The following is a 22,267-nucleotide window of genomic DNA, read 5'->3' on the forward strand; positions in this document are numbered from 1 at the left end:
TGTGAATTAGCTCCTAGGTAGACAATGTTTGAAACTTGTGTTGTCAGTGCTGTTAGTTATCCTCCAGAAAGCTTGGAGCATATGACGTGAAAATGCTAAGCTTATGGTCTCAGGCTCAAGTCAATTAGAAATATGATACCGAATTGCCTCTTAGAGAGATGGAGAGAAGACACCTATTTATTCCTAAATAAGATGGAGAGAAGACACCTATTTATTGCTAAAGATGTTTCTGTATTTGATTAGAGAGCTTCTCTGCCACGTGTATGGATTGATAGAATAGGGTCATGGTTCTTAAACCACTTGTATAGAATCTCAGCATATCTTCTGGCTAAGTTGAGTTAATTTTTAGATCGCGTTGAGTTTGATGGTTCCGCCTTCCCGGTTTTGTTGGCCATGATCGATATGAAATCAACGTGATTGGTGTATGCCTAAGGGTCAACTTGACCCAGTGCCGCAGAAAGAGATATTTAAGTATTGGGAATGATCTATAATACTCATGGTGGTCTACCCCCATAGACCTTAGAAACCTAGTTGGACAATCAAAGTCCCTACTTACTACTTTCTGAATTCCTGAATCCTGATTAGTCGCGCGAAATGTCTTAACCTCCTCTCTGGGTCCTAGAAATGATGGTCTGATTTACTTCGTTTTCTCGTTGTTTTCCATCTTGCTGGGATGGTGTGATTGTTGAAAGTTGAGTTTTTATTTTATTGGTTTTCTTGCTTCCCGGTCTAAACAACTAGGCTTGAAGCAGTTGTGGAAAAGGGTATCTGTTCTAGCAAATCAATTAGGTTATGGCCCCAGCATTGCTGATCTCTGAGCCATTGTTACATGGCAAGCTATGAAATTGACTTTTATAGAGTAGCGCGCATTAACAAGGCAACAATCATGTGGACTATTCTCTCACTGGCTTATTTAATATAGATTCTTATATCGTATGTCTATTTGCAAAACTGTATAAAAATTTGCTTGAGATTGAATCAATTCTTAGTAATATGATCTATATGCTGAATATAATTATCTTCGTAGTGGTTCAAAAATATTTTCAACAACTTCAATAATGTCAGTTAAACGCCTCACTTTTTTTAACATCTAATATACATGCTAACATCAATTTTATTTTTCTTGGCCATCCAGTGCCCAATACTTGCAGGGAAGTTGAAATCATCTGATCTAGAGCCATCCCTGGCTGGACATTATGGGATCCCAACAACATCAACCACCTTAGCTTTTGATTCAATTCAGTGCATCCTTGCCATCGCTTCACGGTAGGATACCTTCTTGGCTTTTGTAAAGTGCTCTTGTTTGCAATATTCTCAAAGGTAAGCTGATTTATGTCAACTTACAGATATATCTTCTTAGAAAAGAATAAAAAGAATTGAAGAGCTCTAATATGTTAAATTAGGATTGTGTTCAGTTTCTTTTTATTTAAATAGATATTACCCGAGGACAGATACTCGTATGGTACCATTCAATCATGTTGATATTTGTTCCAAGTGTTTTCACTTCATTTAGAGTTGTACTTTGTTGAACATTATGGCAATAAAGTATGCATTTTACCAATCATCAAAGTATCAAGTCGATTCCTTGATCCATCATACAAACGCATAGGAAATAGATAAACGTTTAAGAGTTTAGTTCCATCATAGACATGACAAAGCAATAACGTATGGACTATGCTTACCGATTTATCATTATAGAAAACGATACATGGGGCATGTAGTCCTTAAATTCTTTCTACAATTTCTAGTAAGAAGGTCAAAATGCTTCTCACTGTAGTTTTCTTGGGCAATGTTTTGGCAGTTTGTAGTTGTAAACCACTCAACTATTATTATCACCCTTCGCATCATATAAATTAATTAGCACATTCGTAGAACCGTTTAATATGTATTAACATGTCTTATATACTTAAGAATGTCATCTAGAGAATTATCATTGTGCATAAAGCTCGTGGTGGAATTTTTCTCTTCCACTAGATTTTGTGATATGCGGTAGATGATGGCCAACCTAGGTAAAATGAAGTTGATGATATTCAATAGTTGGCAAAGTGTCTTTATAGATTTCTGTTTCTTCTTCCAAGGAGGAGGTTGGTATTACCACAACCTATACCTACACGGGACTTGAGTTCTCAAGTCCTAGATTTAGGTTGAGGATGCACTCCAACCCTTGATCAATAAAAGGGTTTAGGTCCCTTGCTTTGGTCGGGTGACAATGTTTTGGAAACCACTTCTAGCAGATATCACCCAAGATGGATCTCATGCACTTTATCATTAGGCCCATGGTTCTTTATCATTTTGAGGTGTGGGGGCCTAGCCTACTTGAGCCAAATTGGGCCAAGATTGGGGGTGTATAGAATCTCATGCTTCACTATTTCATCTGGAGCAAGAGGACTATACCCCATGCCATTGTCCAAACAAAGTTTTCAGACCATCCTTTCTCGATGGAGAATATTTTCAAATTGGCTTTTCTCTTGTATCATATTTGGTGTTTTGTTGACTTGATTGTTGTTAGTGAGCATTACTCACATCTCTCTATTCGCTTCTTAGAGGTCTTGGCCTTGAGTAGACCTATAGGATGGGTTCACAGTTGTCGGTTTTCAAAGGTCTCAAGTCTTCTCCAATCAATTGGAAATTCGATGGACTACATCCCTACTTTCAAGTATTCTTTAGGTGCTCTTGGACATATCTTATTGAATAAGCACTAGATGAATGAGATGATTAGAAATGACATATAGTATATCTGGGTCACTTGGCTCGATCCACTAGGAGGGTTGGAGCTTGAAATGGATTTTACACAGAGCACTTCTTGGAGCTGAGCGATGAGTTTATTGTTCAAGCCCCTTACATGCTACTACATTGGATGCACACACACAACATCCCCCTAGGATAGATTTGTGTGTGTTCACATAGGCCTCCGATAGTGGTCAGGCATCAAAGCCCATGGGAAGATAGAATTATCCAAGTTTGCCATATGCAGGAGACTGAGACAAAAGAGCACTTTATTTTTAGATACTTAACCTACCGTAAGATTCGGGGATGGTTCCATTGCCTATTTAAGGAGTCGTAGAAATCTCTTTCCATCTTCTTTCAATACTTGAATTAGCAACGCTTAGCCTTGTTTTTAAGGGAGGCACTAGCTCTTTAATCTTCCACACTTAGGCTTTCCTGTTGGTCATACCCTACTTGGAGAATCAAATCCTTTTTCATTGTATTCCCAGTGGATAGAGGCACCCAAGTTAAGGCAAACAACATCACCACTTTATATACCTAGGGGGGATAATATGGGGTACCAAGGGAGGTACCCAAGGTAATAATGTAATAATGGGATGGGCCATAGTAATAAATAAGGTGGTTAACCCATATCATGTAAGGGACCACAAGTAGTTAGTAATAATGTAATGGGCCCATGGTATTAGTTGATGGTATGAGGGAACCATGGTAATGACCCATGGTATTGTATGTATGAGGCCTATATAGAGGCTAGAGACTCCAAGTCAAGGAAGATAGTGAAGGAATATTGTATGAACAGGCATATGGCTTGTGGAGTGTTCTCCTTCCTTAAGGAGTGAATATATGGTGTTGCCCTACCTGAAGGGTTTGATATCAATAAAGTGAATCATTTCTATATTTCTATATTGTTATTCTTGGGTTATTTATATTATCATAATATCTTTGGGTTAGATCTACAACAAGTGGTATCAGAGCACTTTCTTGGGCACAAAAGTGGAGATTTTTTTTTTAATTTTTTGCAGGATTTCGGGGGCGGTGAGTTTGCAGATCAGATCTGTATGTTTTGGTGAAAAATCTGCAAAATCTAATTGCATATCTGTATTCTTTGTGAAAAAATAGCCGATTTCAAAAAAAAAATCGGTTGAATCGGAGTCCGGATGAAGGAGATATCGCTGATCTAAAAATCAGTGGGGTTGCAGACAATTTTTCAGGGCAGCGAGTTTGCGGCGCAGATCTGGACGTCCTGGTGCATTATCTACAAAATCTAATTGTAGATCTGGATTCTTTGTGAAAAAATACCCAAATTCAAAAAAAAAATCAGTCGAATCGGAGTCCGGATGAGGGAGATATCGCTGATTTAAAATCAGCTCTTTTTTGCAGAAATTTTGGTGACGGCGGGAGAGTTGCAGCACAGATCTGAAATTCTAGTGTCTGGATCAAGATTTCTATCACATGGGAAGATGCAGAATGATTGTTCCATTTCTGGAAACAGGTTATAATAGGGATTCTGAGCAATATTGACGGAATTGTGACCATTTCAAATTTTCGCCAATTTTTTGTGATGGCGCACCTAGATCTGAATTTGAGGGACTTGTATCCATTTGATGGCTCTCATCCAGCCAAATGGATAGCACAAATAGAGAAATGTTTTAGATTGAACTACATCATGGATGATGAGACTCAGCTGAGTGTGGGAACAATGTACTTGGACATTGAAAGATTGCAATGGTGGCAAGGGCATCAACGTTGCTGTCGAAGGCCCTTGACTTGGGACAAATTCACAAAAGCTCTTATGGACCACTTTGACCGTAAAGCTAATCTTGTGGATAAGCTCACACAGACAGACACACAACCTAGCAAAGATTTTATTTTTACAGGAAAGAAGGAAACCAAGGAACCTAAAGGGTTATTTTCTGCTGGTATCTCCTTATTGCAGGTTCATGGATTCATTCAAAAGGAGAAGATCGTTGTGTCTATAAATTCTAGTTGTAAGCATAATTCTATCAATGTTAATTTGACAAAAAAATTGCAAGTTCCAACGAAACACATTGAAAACATACAGGTTGATAATGAGGATGTTCAAGTTTATAAAGATTTGAAGCTTTCTATGGATAAGTATGTGTTGCATTGTGACTTTTATACTTCAGATATGGATAACATGGATGTTGTTTTGGGATATCCTTGGATGGAATCTGTGGGTACGGTCAATATTAATGTGCAAAAGAAATTCCTGAAGCTCTGGTATAAAAAGAAGAAAATTACATTACAGGATATTTCCATCAATAAACAGGTAGAGTCCACGGAGGTTGACGCAGAAGATGTTCCAGGGACTGACATATCAGATGATGAGCATATGATGGTCGACAATCAAACACAAACAGAGGCTGAAGCTGAAAAGGTAACAGGTGCTGACACATCTGATGAGGATTCAGTGGTTGAAGTCATATTGGAAACGAAGACACCACAACAGGCACCACAGCAGGGTGAATTAAAGAAAAAGGCACCGTGGGTTAAAACTTCAACATATCATCACCCACATCACCCCGCAAGAAAACAACCAACAAGATGGCAACCAATTAGTCATAAGGACAACAACCCCCGTATGACGGATAGCGAGGAGCGACGATCCACCTACTACACATCAACACAGGAGAGCTGCCACGGTCAACTTCCATCTCAAGCGAGCGAGGCACCAGCGAGATCGAAGGTTCACCTTTCTCTTGGATGGCTAGATGCACGTTCATGGTACCAGTGGACTACTCTTTTGAGTAGATCTTATTATTTGTGTTCTTCCCATGTTTCGGGGACGAAACATGCTAAGGGGGGTGGAATGTTATATACCTAGGGGGGATAATATGGGGTACCAAGGGAGGTACCCAAGGTAATAATGTAATAATGGGATGGGCCATAGTAATAAATAAGGTGGTTAACCCATATCATGTAAGGGACCACAAGTAGTTAGTAATAATGTAATGGGCCCATGGTATTAGTTGATGGTATGAGGGAACCATGGTAATGACCCATGGTATTATATGTATGAGGCCTATATAGAGGCTAGAGACTCCAAGTCAAGGAAGATAGTGAAGGAATATTGTATGAACAGGCATATGGCTTGTGGAGTGTTCTCCTTCCTTAAGGAGTGAATATATGGTGTTGCCCTACCTTAAGGGTTTGATATCAATAAAGTGAATCATTTCTATATTTGGATCTTATTATTCTTGGGTTTATTTATATTCTCATATATCTTTTGGATCAGATTTACAACAAGTGGTATCAGAGCTACAACATAGAGGCACCCAAGTTAAGGCAAACATCACCATTCTTGCATGTTCTAGATCTAGGAGACCCTGGGGGCATCCTACCCCCTTTAACAAGACTTGTTTAGAACCACCAGTTCAGATCTTAAGACAAGGGGCATCACTCTAGTAGGTGAGTCGTCACTGCTAGACAATAGAAATAGGCCATGAGTAGGCCCCTCCTTTGACATAGCAAGACATTCGTCGAACCATTTCTTCCTCTAACTCCTCTAGATAATCTTTTATCATGAGTTTCTTTTCTTTGGCCTTGGATGCTAAGAGATATACCTTTGTAGAAGTGGATGATCCATAGAGGAGGGTTCGATTTTGCTTCATTTTCTTTTGGCAATAGATCTAGGGGCCACTAATCTTTTTGTACCCTCCTACAAGGTATCCCTTTGGGGAGTTTTTGTGATTGGACCCTTATTAGTTCTTGTATCTACCTAGTTTTGTTTTCCAACAATACCTTCTTTCCCAACTTATAGAGTTTTGGTTCTTTGGTTAGATCTTCTTTTGACTTTTATAAGAGTGGCCTTAGTGCTTCCAAAATTTATTGATACTTTTGGACTTAGCAGTTCTAGCTATGTTGCACGAAACTTGTAGGAACCTGACGTTTTGGGCCGTACCTGTACCCGAAACTCTGAAACTCAGCGGAAACTCGAGCGAAGCTCGACTGAAATTTGACCATCATGTAATCATCTATGAGAGTTAATACAAATTTGGTTTTCCTTCTGAATTGTCATCTATGGGTCTAATTCCCTTTTTTCCTTGCAAGATAATGTGTCATTCACTTATATATATATATATATATATATATATAGCAGGCATTTCCATTTTTGGGATGTGACATTTCTAAATGTACCCGTTTCGGAAACTCCGAAACGTTTCGACGCTTTGTGCAACTTAGAGTTCTAGTGACCTAATTGTGGTTACTTTTTGGCCATTAATAAAATTATCTTATCTTATCTTGCTTTTTAGTTGGCTATCAAAGGATTTCCATATAAAGCACAAATCATTTAGGCTAACATAAGCCTATAACAACAATTTAGGATTTTCAATTATTATAATGCATACAAGTCCTTAGTAGGGAGAATATGTAGACCAAGAAATTGTGTATAAAAAAAGAACAAGTTTTTCTTATTTTTTCTTTTATTTTGGTTTATTTATTACTTATATTATTTAATATATAATATTGTTGCTCCTAACATACTGTACCCATTATTACATTATTACCTTGGGTACCTCCCTTGGTACCCCATATTATCCCCCCTAGGTATATAACACATACTATTTCTAGCATATTTTGGCAAAGCTTCTAGCTATACTAGATACTTGTATCTACATTTCAGATGTTCCCACATTTTGAAAACATGTTCATTATTGATAATTTATCCATGTTTATCCATGAGACGTAGGGGCTTAAGTCAAAATGAGCTTCATAGGCAAGTTTCATAATTCTACTTTTTATGTCCAAACTTCATGATATTAATGTTACTTTGCTCGGAAGGCTCTTTTTTCTTACTGCTTGACACAAGATAACTCACTTAGACAAGGATGCAATAAATTTCTTTCCTGCTTATACATCTATCCATAGATATGCGATTTCCCCATATCACAAGGTTTATAAACATGTAATTTCCTAGCTTGTTCAAATAATCACTTCAAAGGTTGATACTAAGGCCTATGCATTAAGTAGCATCACCATAATAAATACACATGTTAATTTGTGATAATAAAATCAATTTCCATCAACCCTTGAGGTGTGATCAATTGGTGATAGGGTGTACCATTAAGGCATTCCTTGTGATATCATTGATTGAAACACATGACTAGTCCTATGTGTTATGTGAGGGGTTGTGTTGGTGTGCCTGGAGGTTATAGTGGTAGTGGGAAAAATCAACCTTGTGACATCCGAGTATGAGTCTGCCCTAGTTGTTGATTCCACTAGTTCAAAAAAAATAATAAAACCAATTTCAATCATTTATTCTTAAATAATCATAAATCATAAAAGTTAGAAAAAAAGTAGGTTTATTTTAACACGTTTTTTGGTTAAAATGTCTCTAGTGTAATCACCTCTGTATCTCAAATAGAGTGTTGGAATGTGATCTTGACATTATGATAATATCACCCATAAGGGAGTTAGAATAAGGGAATACATGCCATAGAATAAAGATTTCAATTCAAAATTCTTCTATTTAATTATACATTCATGCACCTTAAATTTCGAAAGAAGTGTTGTTCAAATGATGTAGGTGTTGAAATTGTAGCTAGTGTTTGCCTTCATAATGTAATGTAATTTTATCATTGACATATTTATTATATTCATTATTATTATATTTTATTTTTGGTCAAAGCATGTTCTTCATGCTCAAAGAATAAAAAAGAGTCAAAAAGAATTTATTATGAGTCAAAAGAATTTGTATTTGAGTCATGTCCCATTTGGAAAGAAATAATTTGAAATTTATTTTTGAGTCAAAGAGTCAACACAAAGACCAAGTCGACCCTCCTTGGACAAGTCAGCCTATGTGGCACCTATTCGACCCTCCTGGATAGCTATATATAAGAGTCAATTCGACCTCTTGGAAGACAATTCAGATCATCACATCATACATCGATTTTTGCACCTAATCAAGAAGAAAGAGAGTCGAAGTCAAAGGAGAGAAAAAAATCGAGTTTTCTGCCTTGTTTTTGTTCACATGTGCGAAAATTTTGTGGCATCTTTGAGGTAATTATAGGGACGAAATTTGGCCTCCACTGCAAGACTGAAAATTGTGATTTTGACTAGATTTCAGAAGATTTGACCAATGTTGACTTTCATTGACTTTGACTTGTTGGAGGAGACTTGGAGGAGGGTTGACTTGGAATCTTTGTGGCAGTTTTGGTCTTGGTCTTGGGTCTTGGATATCTCATTTTGATCTGATTCTATAAGAGGAGGATTGTTGGGTTTTAAATTTTCCCCCTTGTGGGGTTTTGCCTTGGCTTGGAGCCTAATTTTGGTGTCTTCTGTCTCTTGGTGATTGTTACCTATCAAAAGTGGGTGATCCCACAAGAGAAATTTTCTCCTAGATTTGTCTTTAGCTGGCAGCCAGTAGCCCCTGACAGCCATCAGTGTAGCTGATATATTGTGCCAGTTGATCTCCTCTCCTTGAGCCAGTCATATGTCCCCTCGCCCATCTGTTGAGAGCGTAAGTCTGAAGGTGGGCCATCCAAGTCCTAAAGGTATGCTTTTCATTGTGCAGTCGAGTGTTTATGCTTGTTTTTCCTTGGGCACTTTTGGGCATGGATTATTGGGTGACTTGGAAGAAGGAAGGGTTTTGACTGAAGTCTTGTTCCCTCACCTTAAATGGGGGTTCATCCTCAATCGTAGTCCCTTGGGATCTACCCTATTGGGTCATAGCTTTAAGAATTGGAAAACCCCAATTTTGGTAGCATGGTCCCGTTTTCCCATTTCACATTTTTCACTCCCCTCTGCACATGACAAGCCCTATTTCATCATCTTCCCTCTCTGGGTCCACAAGGCTCTGGTACACCCCCTCCCCTTGTCCACATGTTTGGGTCAAGCCTGCAAATGTTGCTTCGGAGGTTGATGCAGCTAAAAAAGAAAAATTAAAAGCATATCATGGTCACAATAAAAATAAAATATCATAAAATGCAAAAGATGGTTGGGACATTATATTAGCATGTGGGAAAAAGTCAAACATCAGCTCTAGCCCTTGATTATGGCCATCGCCTTAGTTCCTAGGGCCCCATGAGTGCACCCACATCATTAAGGAACCCATGCATGTCCCAACCCTTGGTGGGTGATGAACTACCCCACCTTCAGGGGGTAATCACTTCTTATATCATACATAACATGCTCTCATCTCTTGGAGCCTTAAGCAGTATAATAAAGAAAAATAAAAAAAAGGCAAAAGGATAATGAAGAAGGGTGGAAAAACAAGGATGGGGTAACTCATGTATCACGATTGCTTCTTCCTAGATATATACACCCAAGTATGCAAACATCCCTCATCATTACCACCCTTAAACCCATGGCATCTGGCGTTGAGACCCCTGTGTCCCTATCCACCTCATCACTATTCACATGGCCCCTATCACTTGAAGGATGTACCTTGGACCTGTCTTTCCACTTAGGGGCTAGGAACACTGTCATGTCCCCATTTTTATTTTTCTCTATAGTGCAAGCAAGGTGGATTTCTAGGGCATAGGATGGCCAGGTCATGGGTGCAAGTTTATATCATTAGGGGTTCCAGGGGAATTTTGAGGAGATTTTATGGGATTCAGTGACATTCTCTTGGCATATTCTATCATCTGCACAACTTGCCTTTTGTTTCATTGCAATCTGACAACTTTCGGAAAATGGGGTTTGTTGTCGCACAGAGTGTCTAGGCACCGCAACAACGCTTAGATCGGGGCAGTCACTCGGATCCACGATCTCTTCGTTTAGACTCTCTCCTAGACAAGTCAAGGGGGGTAGTCCCTAGGTGAATAGATGAGGATAGCCTGTGAAAAACAGACTCTAGGAGATTTTAATGATGGATAACTTGATGAATTTAAATGATTAAATCAGATTGATAGATTAAACGCCAAGGTAAACAAGACACGACCACAAGATAGAAATAATTTTAGACCAGTGCCTTAGATATTTGAATTAACCATCAATAAAACAAGTTATCTAGAACGATTTTCAATATGTGACAAAAAGTGATGATAATCCATATGAATGCTCAACACTGGATCACACAAAATATTCTAGATTTTAAATGATTTTCACTAACTGTCCAAGATCTAGAATTAATTAATTTTCTCTTATCGCCAATATAACTTAAAACATTTATCGCACTAGACTATAGAGGAATCATGAGAATTTAAGATTTAGCGTTTAACATCAAAGACACCAAGGAATTTAAAATTAATGGACTGGTCAAAAATTGAAATTTTAATGGGCCATAGGCCACATTAAATTTTTTTTAACGTTTAAGTGAAAAACCCCTTAATTCAAATCCTTAATCACAAATTTAAATTTTTAGAATTTTTAGAATTTTTTAAATGTTTAGAATTTTGAAAGTTTTTTCATTTTTATTTTTATATTTTGAAAATTTTATACTTTTTAGGATTTTTTTAAGTTTTTTAATGCAAAGTCGAAATCAAATAAAAGAAAAAATTAAAATGAAACACCAAACAAACAAAAGGGAAAAGAAATCGAAGTCAAAATCCTTTATTTGCTTTTTTATGCTCTATACCTAAGAAAAATAAAAAAATAAAAATAAAAATCAAAACTAAAATCAGAATTAATTAAAACTAAAAATCATGAATCGAATTTACATAAAACCTAAGCTAAGCTATCCTATCTAAACCAACGAATGCTAAAAAAAAGACTAAGTTTATGAATGTAGGTCTGGAGGGCTTGATGGTGGCAGCTTGAAGACTTCGACAACAACTTGGGGTTCAACTTGTCTACAGGTTTGTGGATCAAGGGGATAGCTGAGGGCTGTGATGGAGAGCGCAAGGAGATACGAGGGAGCTGCCACACGGTAAAGGAGAAGGGGAGCACGATGGAAAGCCAACACCAGGGGAAGACGCAAGCAGAGAAAGCTGCGTGGAATGCATTGCAAGTCGACGGGAGAAAGAACTCGTGGAGAACTGAGTGAGGACGGAAAGGAGACGGCTGGATGATAGCCGCAGAGGGAGAAGGAGGCTACGTAGACAGGCAGAGGGTTTGATGGGAGAGCTGAAGTTATGGACGCGGGGTTTTGATGTGAGCGTTTGCAAGTAATGGAGGTCACGCAGGAAGAAAGGGAGGAGCACGCAGAGGGATAATGAGGAAAGGGCTGAGGGAAAGGAGCACGCAGCAGAAGATCGATGGAGGGTTCAACAGGTGCGTGGGAAAGCTGGAAAAGTTTTGAAAGGCTGCCTTGGAGTAGCCTAGAAAAATAAAAACCCAGGTGGCTGGGAGCGTATGAAAGATGGTGATAATTACTGAGACAGCAAGGGTTTGGTGATGGGAGCTGCAGATGCATACATAGATTTGATAGACGACAGCAAGGGCTCTAAAAAAAATTGAAAATGCACAGCAAACCCCACCAGGCAACAAATCCCAGAAACCAAACCCCTTGAAATTTACGAGAACTCCTTTACAAATTTTCCAGAAATCTTAATTTAAAATTTTGAATCAGCTTGCTTCAAATTTGACCTTGAAACCCTCGCTGAAATTCCAGATTTGAAAAACTAAATTAATTCCCTATAAAAAATGATGCTGGACCTCCAGAGATTCAGATCTTACCCTCCGGGGCCTAAATTTGGACTTTGCAACCTGTACTTGAAAACATAAACAGCCAGAACCCGAATATGCAAAAAATAAATGAAACCCCAGAAACCCTAAGTCAAAAAAAAAATATTTACAGATCTATGTACATAAATGGCAGATCTATCAGATCTAGGGAGTGTGAGTCCGACTTCGCTCCCAGATCTGATGATTTGCGGCTCCCAATAGCCAGATCTTGACAATTTAGCACATATTTTTTTTTTGAATTTTGGAGGAGGTACTAAGCTTGAAACCCTTCATGCATCACCCATAAAAATAATATCTTATGATAAGCCCGAGACCGAATTCACACTGGGCTCTTCAGAAAACACGGAACGGGAGTTGGCTGGTTCAACCAAGAACTTCCCCGAACGCCTGATGATCTAATAATCAAGGATTTTCCTGCAAAACTCAATTCAACCTTCAATCATAGAGCGAGAGAACGATAATAAAATTCAGATCTAATAGAGATACCTGCTATTATATTCAAAACTTAAATTACCATTCAAACCCCAACGACTGAGCAAGATACCTGTACTCAGATCGCTCTTCAGAAAGCTATATCAATGGCCAAAAAGAAATATATGCATGAAAATAACACATCTTATAGCATTTCCATGAAGAGTAACACCAACAGAAGTTAACCCCAAAGTCTTTCTTTATTGCTTATAAAAAGATTACAAGAGAGAGCTTTTCACTTAGTACACGATTAAAAGATCGGATCTATCTGACTGACAAAATGACCTCCTATTTAAAGATAAATCTTCCAACTGCTAGTTCGAATGATCCTTGTCAAAATGATTTCGACCGTTGATGAGGATCAAAATTTCTTTTAATCTCATCCGTCGAAATTTTAAATATTGAGGAAATTTCGAATTTTTCAATTAAATGTATTTTAATAAATTCAAAAATTAAAATTTTGCATTTATTTCCTCAAAAATTTGACTTTGATTTAACCCCAGGGACCTAAGACATAAAATTTAGCAAAATAATCAATTAACCTTAGTCCCTGGACCAGTTAAGATTTAATTTTTTAAAGGATCCACGAATTTTACCTTTGGAATATTTAATTTACCTAGGACCTAGGATCTATGAGGGGATAAATTATTTTTCTAACCCTCAAGACATTTTACATCATGATCTTTTTACATTTTTTACATCTCAAGGGGGAAAACCCATTTGAACAAGACCCTCACAGACTACCCATTTCTGGTACACAAATATAATCTAGCAGATCAAGCAATTTGTAATAAAGTAACCTAACCAAATAGTTAGGATTATTCCCAAATTACTCTTACATAGACTCGATCTAGCACACTAGGACTCCCCTAACACTCTAGTGACAAAATCCATTCCAGCTTTGGGGTAAGGCTGAAGGAAAACTCTGTCGACCATGGGTCGGTGAGACAAAAAACCTTCCGGAATGTAGATCGTCACCAGAAAATTAGGTTTACTTAGGCAATTACATACACGACACAGATCTGCTAAGATTATTTATAGTTTACACATGCAGAAAGAGTTTACAATATAAGATGATTCTCAGGTTGATGATGATAGCTGGATGGCAGGAACACATCGATTAGGCGCTCTCCCTTTTGTGAAAAAGGGGGTGTATTGCTATGGGTACTTGACACGTTGTGGTCAACAGGGTTATTATTGAGCTTGACTTAATTAATTTCGCTTGAGGTGCCATTTTGGGAGAAATATACGATGGTACCTACGTATAATAGCTCGTTGGAACCAGAATGAGAATATCTACAAGATATGATGCTCCAAAGTAACTTCCAATGGCCTAAGAGAGTATGGTGGGAGATTTACTATTTTCCCTGATTAAAAATGGATTTAATTAGTCATTTAATTAAGGAAAAACAATTAATTAGAGGAAAACGGCCAAAAGTGACTTAATTGAAATAAAATAAAACCAGAAGTCACTTAAGATTAAATCAATGGAGGAGATTTTAGAATAATAATAAAATAATAAAATGAGATGCTTCTAGAGGCTTGGAGATCTATCCATCGGATCTATAAAGGAGTAGGAAATCATTTGGAGATATCTTGGTTTGGAGCTTTGTCTTTGGTATAGATTGGAGAATTCAGTTCTCTGTTATAGTAGCCCGAGGATGAAAACCCTTGGGTGATTCAGCGGGAGTAGGCGAAAACCTAGCTCTCTCCCTTGGTGAATCCATGCAGGATTCACAAGTTCCAACATATTGATTGGTCAGTTCAGTTTTGGAGGCCCAATACAATATTGGAGCAAATTTATTTTGGTGGCCATTCTCTCAACGATTTCTAGTTTTATATGTACTCTTTTATTTAATATAATAAAGTTGAATTCTTCTACATATTTGTCTTGTTTATTCTTCAGTTACAGAATATATTTCTAGTTTCCCATTGATTTTGTGGTTCAAAATTGTGCTCATGGTTTATTTAAACTGATGACTAAATTTTCTGAAGCAATTTCTCCAAAAATTAAATTTGGGACATTACAAAAACCTAATAGGGTTTAAGTATGGGGGATTACGCAGTGCATTATATTAGATATCATTTTTGGGATTCAACTGCGTTAAGTAAGTCATTCAAACGTATGACCATTTCCATGAGAGGTAGTCGTAACTGAATAATTTCTCATGATTTTTGAATAGTTCACTTAGCACTCATTGCATCGGGTGATGCTCACAGGGGTGAAGAAGTGGGATTGAAACTAGTGAAATGTGGAGAACGAATCACATAGCATCAATCATCACTTCCGGGGCTTGCACCCGGTAACCAGGACTTCCCAGGAGGTCACCCATCCCAGAACTCCTCTGGCTCAAGCGCGCTTAAGGAGTTCTGGGATGGGTGACCTCCTGGGAAGTCCTGGTTACCGGGTGCAAGCCCCGGAAGTGATGATTGATGCTATGTGATTCGTTCTCCACATTTCACTAGTTTCAATCCCACTTCTTCACCCCTGTGAGCATCACCTGATGCAATGAGTGCTAAGTGAACTATTCAAAAATCATGAGAAATTATTCAGTTACGACTACCTCTCATGGAAATGGTCATACGTTTGAATGACTTACTTAACGCAGTTGAATCCCAAAAATGATATCTAATATAATGCACTGCGTAATCCCCCATACTTAAATTCAAAAAGAGTCAAGGGATCTCTACTTGAATGGTTCATGAGGCACAATACTTGCTAAGGTTTTGCAAATGGGGTAGCAAGCTAAGTGGGCTTGATTGTGGGGAAAAACTCCACAGTTAAGCGCGCTTGAGCCAGAGGAGTTCTGGGATGGGTGACCTCCTGGGAAGTCCTGGTTACCGGGTGCAAGCCCCGGAAGTGATGATTGATGCTATGTGATTCGTTCTCCACATTTCACTAGTTTCAATCCCACTTCTTCACCCCTGTGAGCATCACCCGATGCAATGAGTGCTAAGTGAACTATTCAAAAATCATGAGAAATTATTCAGTTACGACTACCTCTCATGGAAATGGTCATACGTTTGAATGACTTACTTAACGCAGTTGAATCCCAAAAATGATATCTAACCTAATAGGGTTGTTTATTAGCCGCTCCTACCTAGGGAGGTAACACCATTACATGCTCAAAGCCCCAAATTTGAAAGGGAAGCCCATTATAAAGTATCATTTGTGCCCTTGATTAACAACCTTGGTTCACTAGATGCACTAATGAATTATTCTACCTAAAGGTGAGGAAGTGCATTGGATCTTATATGTAATTGGCAGGTGGTTTCATCATGGGTTGGACAACTTAACTAGGGCCCAAGCCACCATAAGGTCATATTGACACTTGGAGGGGATGCGAGTCATGGGACTCCAACATGTTAGCATCGTTCTATGCCATGGGCACCTTCAACAATTTGTCCTTTGCCCCACATTATTTGCGAGATGATGCATTTGGACCAGTGTGACCTAGCCATCTTATCATGATCATGGCAGTTGATCCATGGCCTAGAGGAGGTTTGTCTCATCCTTGAGACATGGGAGGGCAAGCACCATCATCAAAAACCTCATTTGGAGTAGTCTATAGGCTTATTTTTTCATTGGGAGACCCATGAGACCATCAATTGTGCCCCAAGCCCACTTAGGGACCCACATGATGACTTACATAAAGATTAAGGGGCCATCCCCTTGTCCATCGTTCATGGAGCCCTCTCTCTCATCTTGGCACCTAGAGGACTCAACGAGGCCCTCCAACGACCCTTCATCATGATGTCATCATTTCGTCTCACTTATGCATGGCCTTTTCATAACTTGTATTAACTACTTGGTGGGCTTGTCATCAGGACCTGTATCTAGCACATTATTTTATAATTTTTGGGGCATATTAGGCTTGATTGAATTAGGAGAGACTCATATAAATAAATATGAGTCTCATTTGTGAGAACTCATCATCATCACTCTGATCTTTCTCTTGTAAAAGACTTCATACTTTTTCTCTTGAATGTTAGTGGAGATTCTATTGAAGCATTTCAATATCTTTGGAAGCTAGAATTTCAACCTTCTTTGGAGGTACTTCATGATTTGTCGTTGGATATATCTTATTGTCATCTTGTAAGTGCTTTTTTGTTAAATATTTTCTCTTGAATAATGTCTAATGTATTGAATTGTTACAACTAGTTAATGTTGTTATGCCCTAATTTATTGAATATTATTGTAAAAGGCTATTTGGTTGGCAATTGCATATGTTACTCATTGCATGACAATGGATGAATTTTCCTAGTGGATGAAATCTTGTTTTCTTTCCATGAAAATCCATAAATCTTGGGTGGGTAATTGTTAAAGATTGGTTGTTAGGGCATCATTCTTTAGCCTCGTTAAGGATGATTTTGGCAAATTTTGAATCATGTTAGACTCCATAGCCCAAGGGACTAGGCACTAGTCCACGAAGTTTGGTGATCATCTCTCTTTCTCTCCTACTTTTCTTTCCTCCAAAATTTCGGCCCCTCTTTCCTTGGATGTCTATCTAGGGCATCTAGTGAAATTCTTTAGACAAGGAATTTTCAAATTCTGTTTGGATTGAACTCTTCCTTTGTGTCTCCTCTAGAGGATCTCAATTTTTTGTGGAATTCCCATGGTTATTTCTCCATAAGTTTGTGTATCCTAGGTGTGCCCTCGAAGGGAAATCTAGTTAGTTTTCCTTGGATAAAGTGGCTTTCTTGTAATGGCAGAGGTGTCCTCAGACACGTAATTTTATTAATCAAAAAAATAATTACATAATTGATTTTGCAAGAGTTTACACCCGAACAACCAAACACTCTTGCAATGAGCTATTTATAAGCTCCATGTCCTAACTACCTCTAATTATGGATCACTTATTAAATAACAAGTGTCCATTTACATTGAATGCTATTCAAACCAACTAGCTAACTAATCTCCTAAAATAGAGCCTAAGATACGACACATTTGGAGAGTCATATCTTGTTACAACAATATACTAATTCTAATTGTCTCCATTAAATAATTAATCATTCTAGAATAATAATTATTAATTTAATTTCTTAAATTAATAATTATTTTATTTCAATTTTATAACCTATGATAATAAATTATTTTTGGATCATCTAACATTCCCCCCTATGATCCAAAGATACATTACAACAGATACCAAGTTCATTCCTGAACTTAGTAAATTTTATTCTGCCAAGCAGTTTCGTGAAAATGTCGGAGATCTGATCTTCGGAAGGACAATAAACTGGCTTGAGGACATCTTTGGCAATGAGAGATCTGATATGATGATACTTGGTGTCCACATGCTTTGTCTTTGAATGAAAAACTGGGTTCTTGGCAAGTTTGATGGCTAACTGGCTGTCAATGAATAATGATGTAGCTTCTGCCTGAGAAATGCCCAAGTCCTGCAAAATTCTGCGCAACCAAACAATTTCACATGCTGCTTCCCATGCTGAAATGTACTCTGCTTCTGCTGAAGAAGTGGCCACTGTAGCTTGTTTCTTACAACTCCAAGATACTGCTGTTGACCCCATGTTCATTAAATAACCTGATGTTGATGCTCGATCATCAATACTCCCAGCAAAGTCGGCATCAGAATATCCACCAAGTACAAAATTTTTAGTCTTTGTGTAAAGAAGACCAAAATCTTTTGTTCCTTGGATATATCGAAGAACTTTTTTGGCTGCATTCCAGTGGCTGTCTCGTGGTTCCTGCATAAAACGTGAAAGAATACTGACTGCATAAGATAGATCAGGACGAGTATTTGTCAAATAAATCAAGCTGCCAATCAACTGTCTGTAAGTTGTACTGTCCACCTTTTCCCCCCCTTCAAATTTTGAAAGTTTCAAGTTTTGCTCCATGGGGGTGAGAACGGGCTTGCAATCTTGCATGCCAAATCGCTGAAGAACCTCTGCGGCATACTTACTCTGAGAAATTAAAATATGATGTGGACGTTGGAAGACTTCAACTCCGAGATAGTAGTGAAGTAATCCCAAATCTGTCATCTTAAAACCGGCCTGTAACTCCTTTTTCACCTGTGCAATATGATCATCATGGTTGCCTGTAATGATCAAATCATCTACATACATAACAAGAATTACCAGATATTTTCCCTGTTGTCGCACATACAAAGTATCATCAGATTCACTTCGTTGAAAACCAACTTTCTTAAGGTAGTCATCCATCTTTGCATACCAAGCTCGGGGAGCTTGTTTTAATCCATATAAAGCCTTAATCAATTTGCAAACCTTATGTTCTTGTCCTTCAATTTCAAAACCTGGCGGTTGGGTCATATATACTTCCTCCTGTAAATCTCCGTTGGGAAAAGCACTTTTCACATCCATTTGATGAACTTTCCATCCTTTCTGAGCGGCCAATGCAAGTGTTAATCGGATGGTGTTCCATTTAGCTGTAGGAGCAAAAGTTTCCTCATAATCAATGCTTTCCTGTTGCGCAAAACCTTTTGCGACAAGTCGTGCTTTATACTTTTCAAGTTCTCCCTTTTGATTATACTTAATTCTGTAAACCCATTTGCACCCTATGGGTTTAACATTTGCTGGACAATCAACAAGTTTCCAAGTATTGTTATCAATTACTGCTTCATATTCTTCAACCATAGTCTGTTGCCATTCTTTATGTTTTACTGCTTCTTTGTATGTGGAAGGTTCAGTAAAATCATTTGCTATCAAGGCAAAATTGCCTTCACTTCTATGTGCCCTTCTGGTGCCAGTTTTATTCTGTTCATCAGGCTTTACATCTTTCAAAAGTTGAACTGCCCATTTCGGAAGTTGGTGCTCACTTGTTTGCGCTTCTGTAAAGTCCCCATCATTGTAAAGAGGATTAATATAAACTGATGTTCGTCGTTCAGGTGAAGAATGTGGAGAATCACTGTCAGAAGAACTACTGCTGCTTGGAGATGCGGATGAACTGCTAGAAGACCCAGATGATGTTGTTGATGTAGATGGACTGGATGACTCATCGTCAGAGGAAGGAAAATCTAGTTCATACCAATTTGGTGAAGTTGGTTGACTATTTCTTTTACTTCCTTTGGTTTCTAACTTGTGAAGAAGATTTTCAATTTCTTCAGCACTCTTACTCTCTGTTTCATCAAAAATGACATCCCTGCTCACAATGAATTTTCCATTGGTCAAAAGTCGATACCCTTTCTTCTCATCAGAATAGCCAATCATTGTGCATTTTAAACTTCTTGAGTCAAGCTTAGTTCGTTTTTCTTTTGGAACTAAGGCATAACACACTGACCCAAAAACTCGAAGATGTTTAACTCGAGTTTTGAAACCAAACCAAGCTTCGTAAGGTGTAATTCCGTCTAAAGAAGTAGTTGGAGATCTGTTTCTTAAGTAGACAGTTGTATGTATTGCTTCTGCCCAATATGTTGGACTTAACCTCTTGAAAGTTAACATGGATCTCGCCATTCCTAACAAAGTGCGATTCATTCTTTCGACTATTCCATTTTGCTGTGGAGTGTAAACATTAGTAAGATGTCGTTTGATGCCATTTTCACTGTAATAAGTTTTGAATTCATTTGAAGTGAATTCTCCCCCATTATTTGTCCTGAGAGTACCTATCTTTTCTCTGACTTCATTTTCAACAAGTTGGTGAAAAATTTTAAACTTATCAAATGCTTCTGACTTGTTCTTCAAGAAGTAAACCCAAGTCATTCTGCTGAAATCATCAATGAATAGTAAGAAATATTTGCAACCACCAAATGAAGTTTGTAGTGGACCACAAACATCACTGTGAACTAGTTGTAGCCGCCTGTTTGCACGCCATGAACTTGTTGGAAAACTTTCTTGATTTTGTTTGCCATAAATGCAAGCTTCACATTTTGCATTTTCCCTTTTGAATGTGGGAAGTCCTTTAACCATTCCTTGTTTCTGCAATTGAGAAAGACTGTCAAAATTCAAATGTCCATATCTTACATGCCATAGTCTCATAGGTGAAATACCTGTAGTCACTGCCCCTGCAAAATCAGAATGCCTTGGAATAACTGTCCCTTTCATCCGTAACAGTTTTCCATCTTCATAACCTGTCATGACTGTTTTCAAGTTCTGTTTCACTGAATTAATCTTCACTAAACCATCTTCCATAATCACCTGATGTCCTGCTTGTCGAATCGTGACTAAAGAGAGCAATTTTTTCTTGAAACTGGGTACATACCATACATTGGAAATCATTTTTTCTCCAATACCAGGGAGAAAAACTTTTACTACTTTTCCATAAGGAGTATGTTTTGTATCATCAGCAAGAAAAATGGAATTAAGTTGGCAATCTTGAAAATTCCAGAAAAAATCACGTCGACAAGTCATGTGCTGAGTTGCCCCGGAATCCAAGATCCAGGCATCTTCATAGTCACTTCTAAGATGGGATGAAATTTGTGATGCTGGTGAGGAAGTAAAAACATATTCTGAGTTATCTTCATCTTGATCATTTGCAAATTGTGCTGAATGCTGCTGAAACTTGGGAATTTTATTAAGTGAAGTTCGACAATCTTCAGCATAATGGCCAACTTTGTTACATCTTCGACACACAATTTGACTTAAGTCTCTTCCTCTTCCTGAAGATTGTCCTCTGCCTCTGCTTTGACCTCTATTTTGAGATTGTCCTCTACCTTGATTATTATATCCTTATCCTTGAAAATTGCCTCTTCCTTGGTTGTTTCCTCTACCTTGAAAATTATTTCTTCCTCCTCTGTTAAAATTGTTGCCTCTGCTTTGGCTTCGACCTCGATTATGTGCTGTTTGATTCTGATTCCATCTGCCTCTTCCTCGAGAACTATCTGCTGATGACTTACTAGTGCTGGCTTCTGTGAGAAAAACATCTTCACCAATTTTCTTCTTCTTCCCAAAAGTTTTATCATGTTGACTCAACATTTCACAAAGCTCATCAAACTTTAGTTTCTCTAATTTCCCAGTTACTTGTAGAGTCTCTAAAAAATGTGTGTAGGAAGAAGGAAGTCCAACAATTACAATTGTGACCATAAAGCTATCATCAATTGCGGGAAAACCAGCATTAATAATTTCCTGCCTAATATTCTTAAGTCTGGAGAGATATTCAAGAATATCCCCGTCTTCAGTTAATTTTTGTTGCAACAATTTTAATTGTAAATCGACTTTCTTTGATTCAGGCTGAGTATCAAAGAGGTCTTTAAAAGTTTTCAAGGCAGACCATGCATCTGTGGCATTTTCTATATGGACATACATTTCATCATTCACAGAAGATTTAATAAGAGCTAAGGCTTTAGAATTCTTGATTTCCCATTTTGCTAGTGCAGCTGCATCTGTGGGTTTATTCGGCTTAACATCTCCATCACATATTCCCTGCCATAATTCATTGTAAATGAGTGTGCTTTCGATGAGACGATGCCATGTTTTATAAGATTTGGTGCCTTCAAGTTTGTCGGAATCAGAAAACAAATTAATCAACTTAGACATTTTAGCGTTGAAGCGTCGCACCAAGAATCAGAACAGA

General features: G+C 38.0%; 1 protein-coding gene across 4 annotated transcripts in view; it reads left to right on the top strand.

The window, feature by feature from the left end:
* DAW1 (Transducin/WD40 repeat-like superfamily protein) overlaps positions 1-22,267 on the top strand; it is a 333,355-nt gene that overhangs the window by 11,992 nt on the left and 299,096 nt on the right. For all 4 annotated transcript variants that reach the window (XM_089405557.1, XM_089405558.1, XM_089405559.1 and 1 more), the window contains exon 2: positions 1,136-1,266. In XM_089405557.1, the coding sequence (XP_089261683.1) occupies positions 1,136-1,266 (131 nt within the window). The remainder of the gene's footprint in view (positions 1-1,135; positions 1,267-22,267) is intronic.

Source organism: Pinus tabuliformis, chromosome 2_2, assembly GCF_031772625.1.
Source record: "Pinus tabuliformis cultivar Carrire ecotype Pingquan chromosome 2_2, CPIR1, whole genome shotgun sequence".
NCBI classification, from domain to species: Eukaryota; Viridiplantae; Streptophyta; class Pinopsida; order Pinales; family Pinaceae; genus Pinus; species Pinus tabuliformis.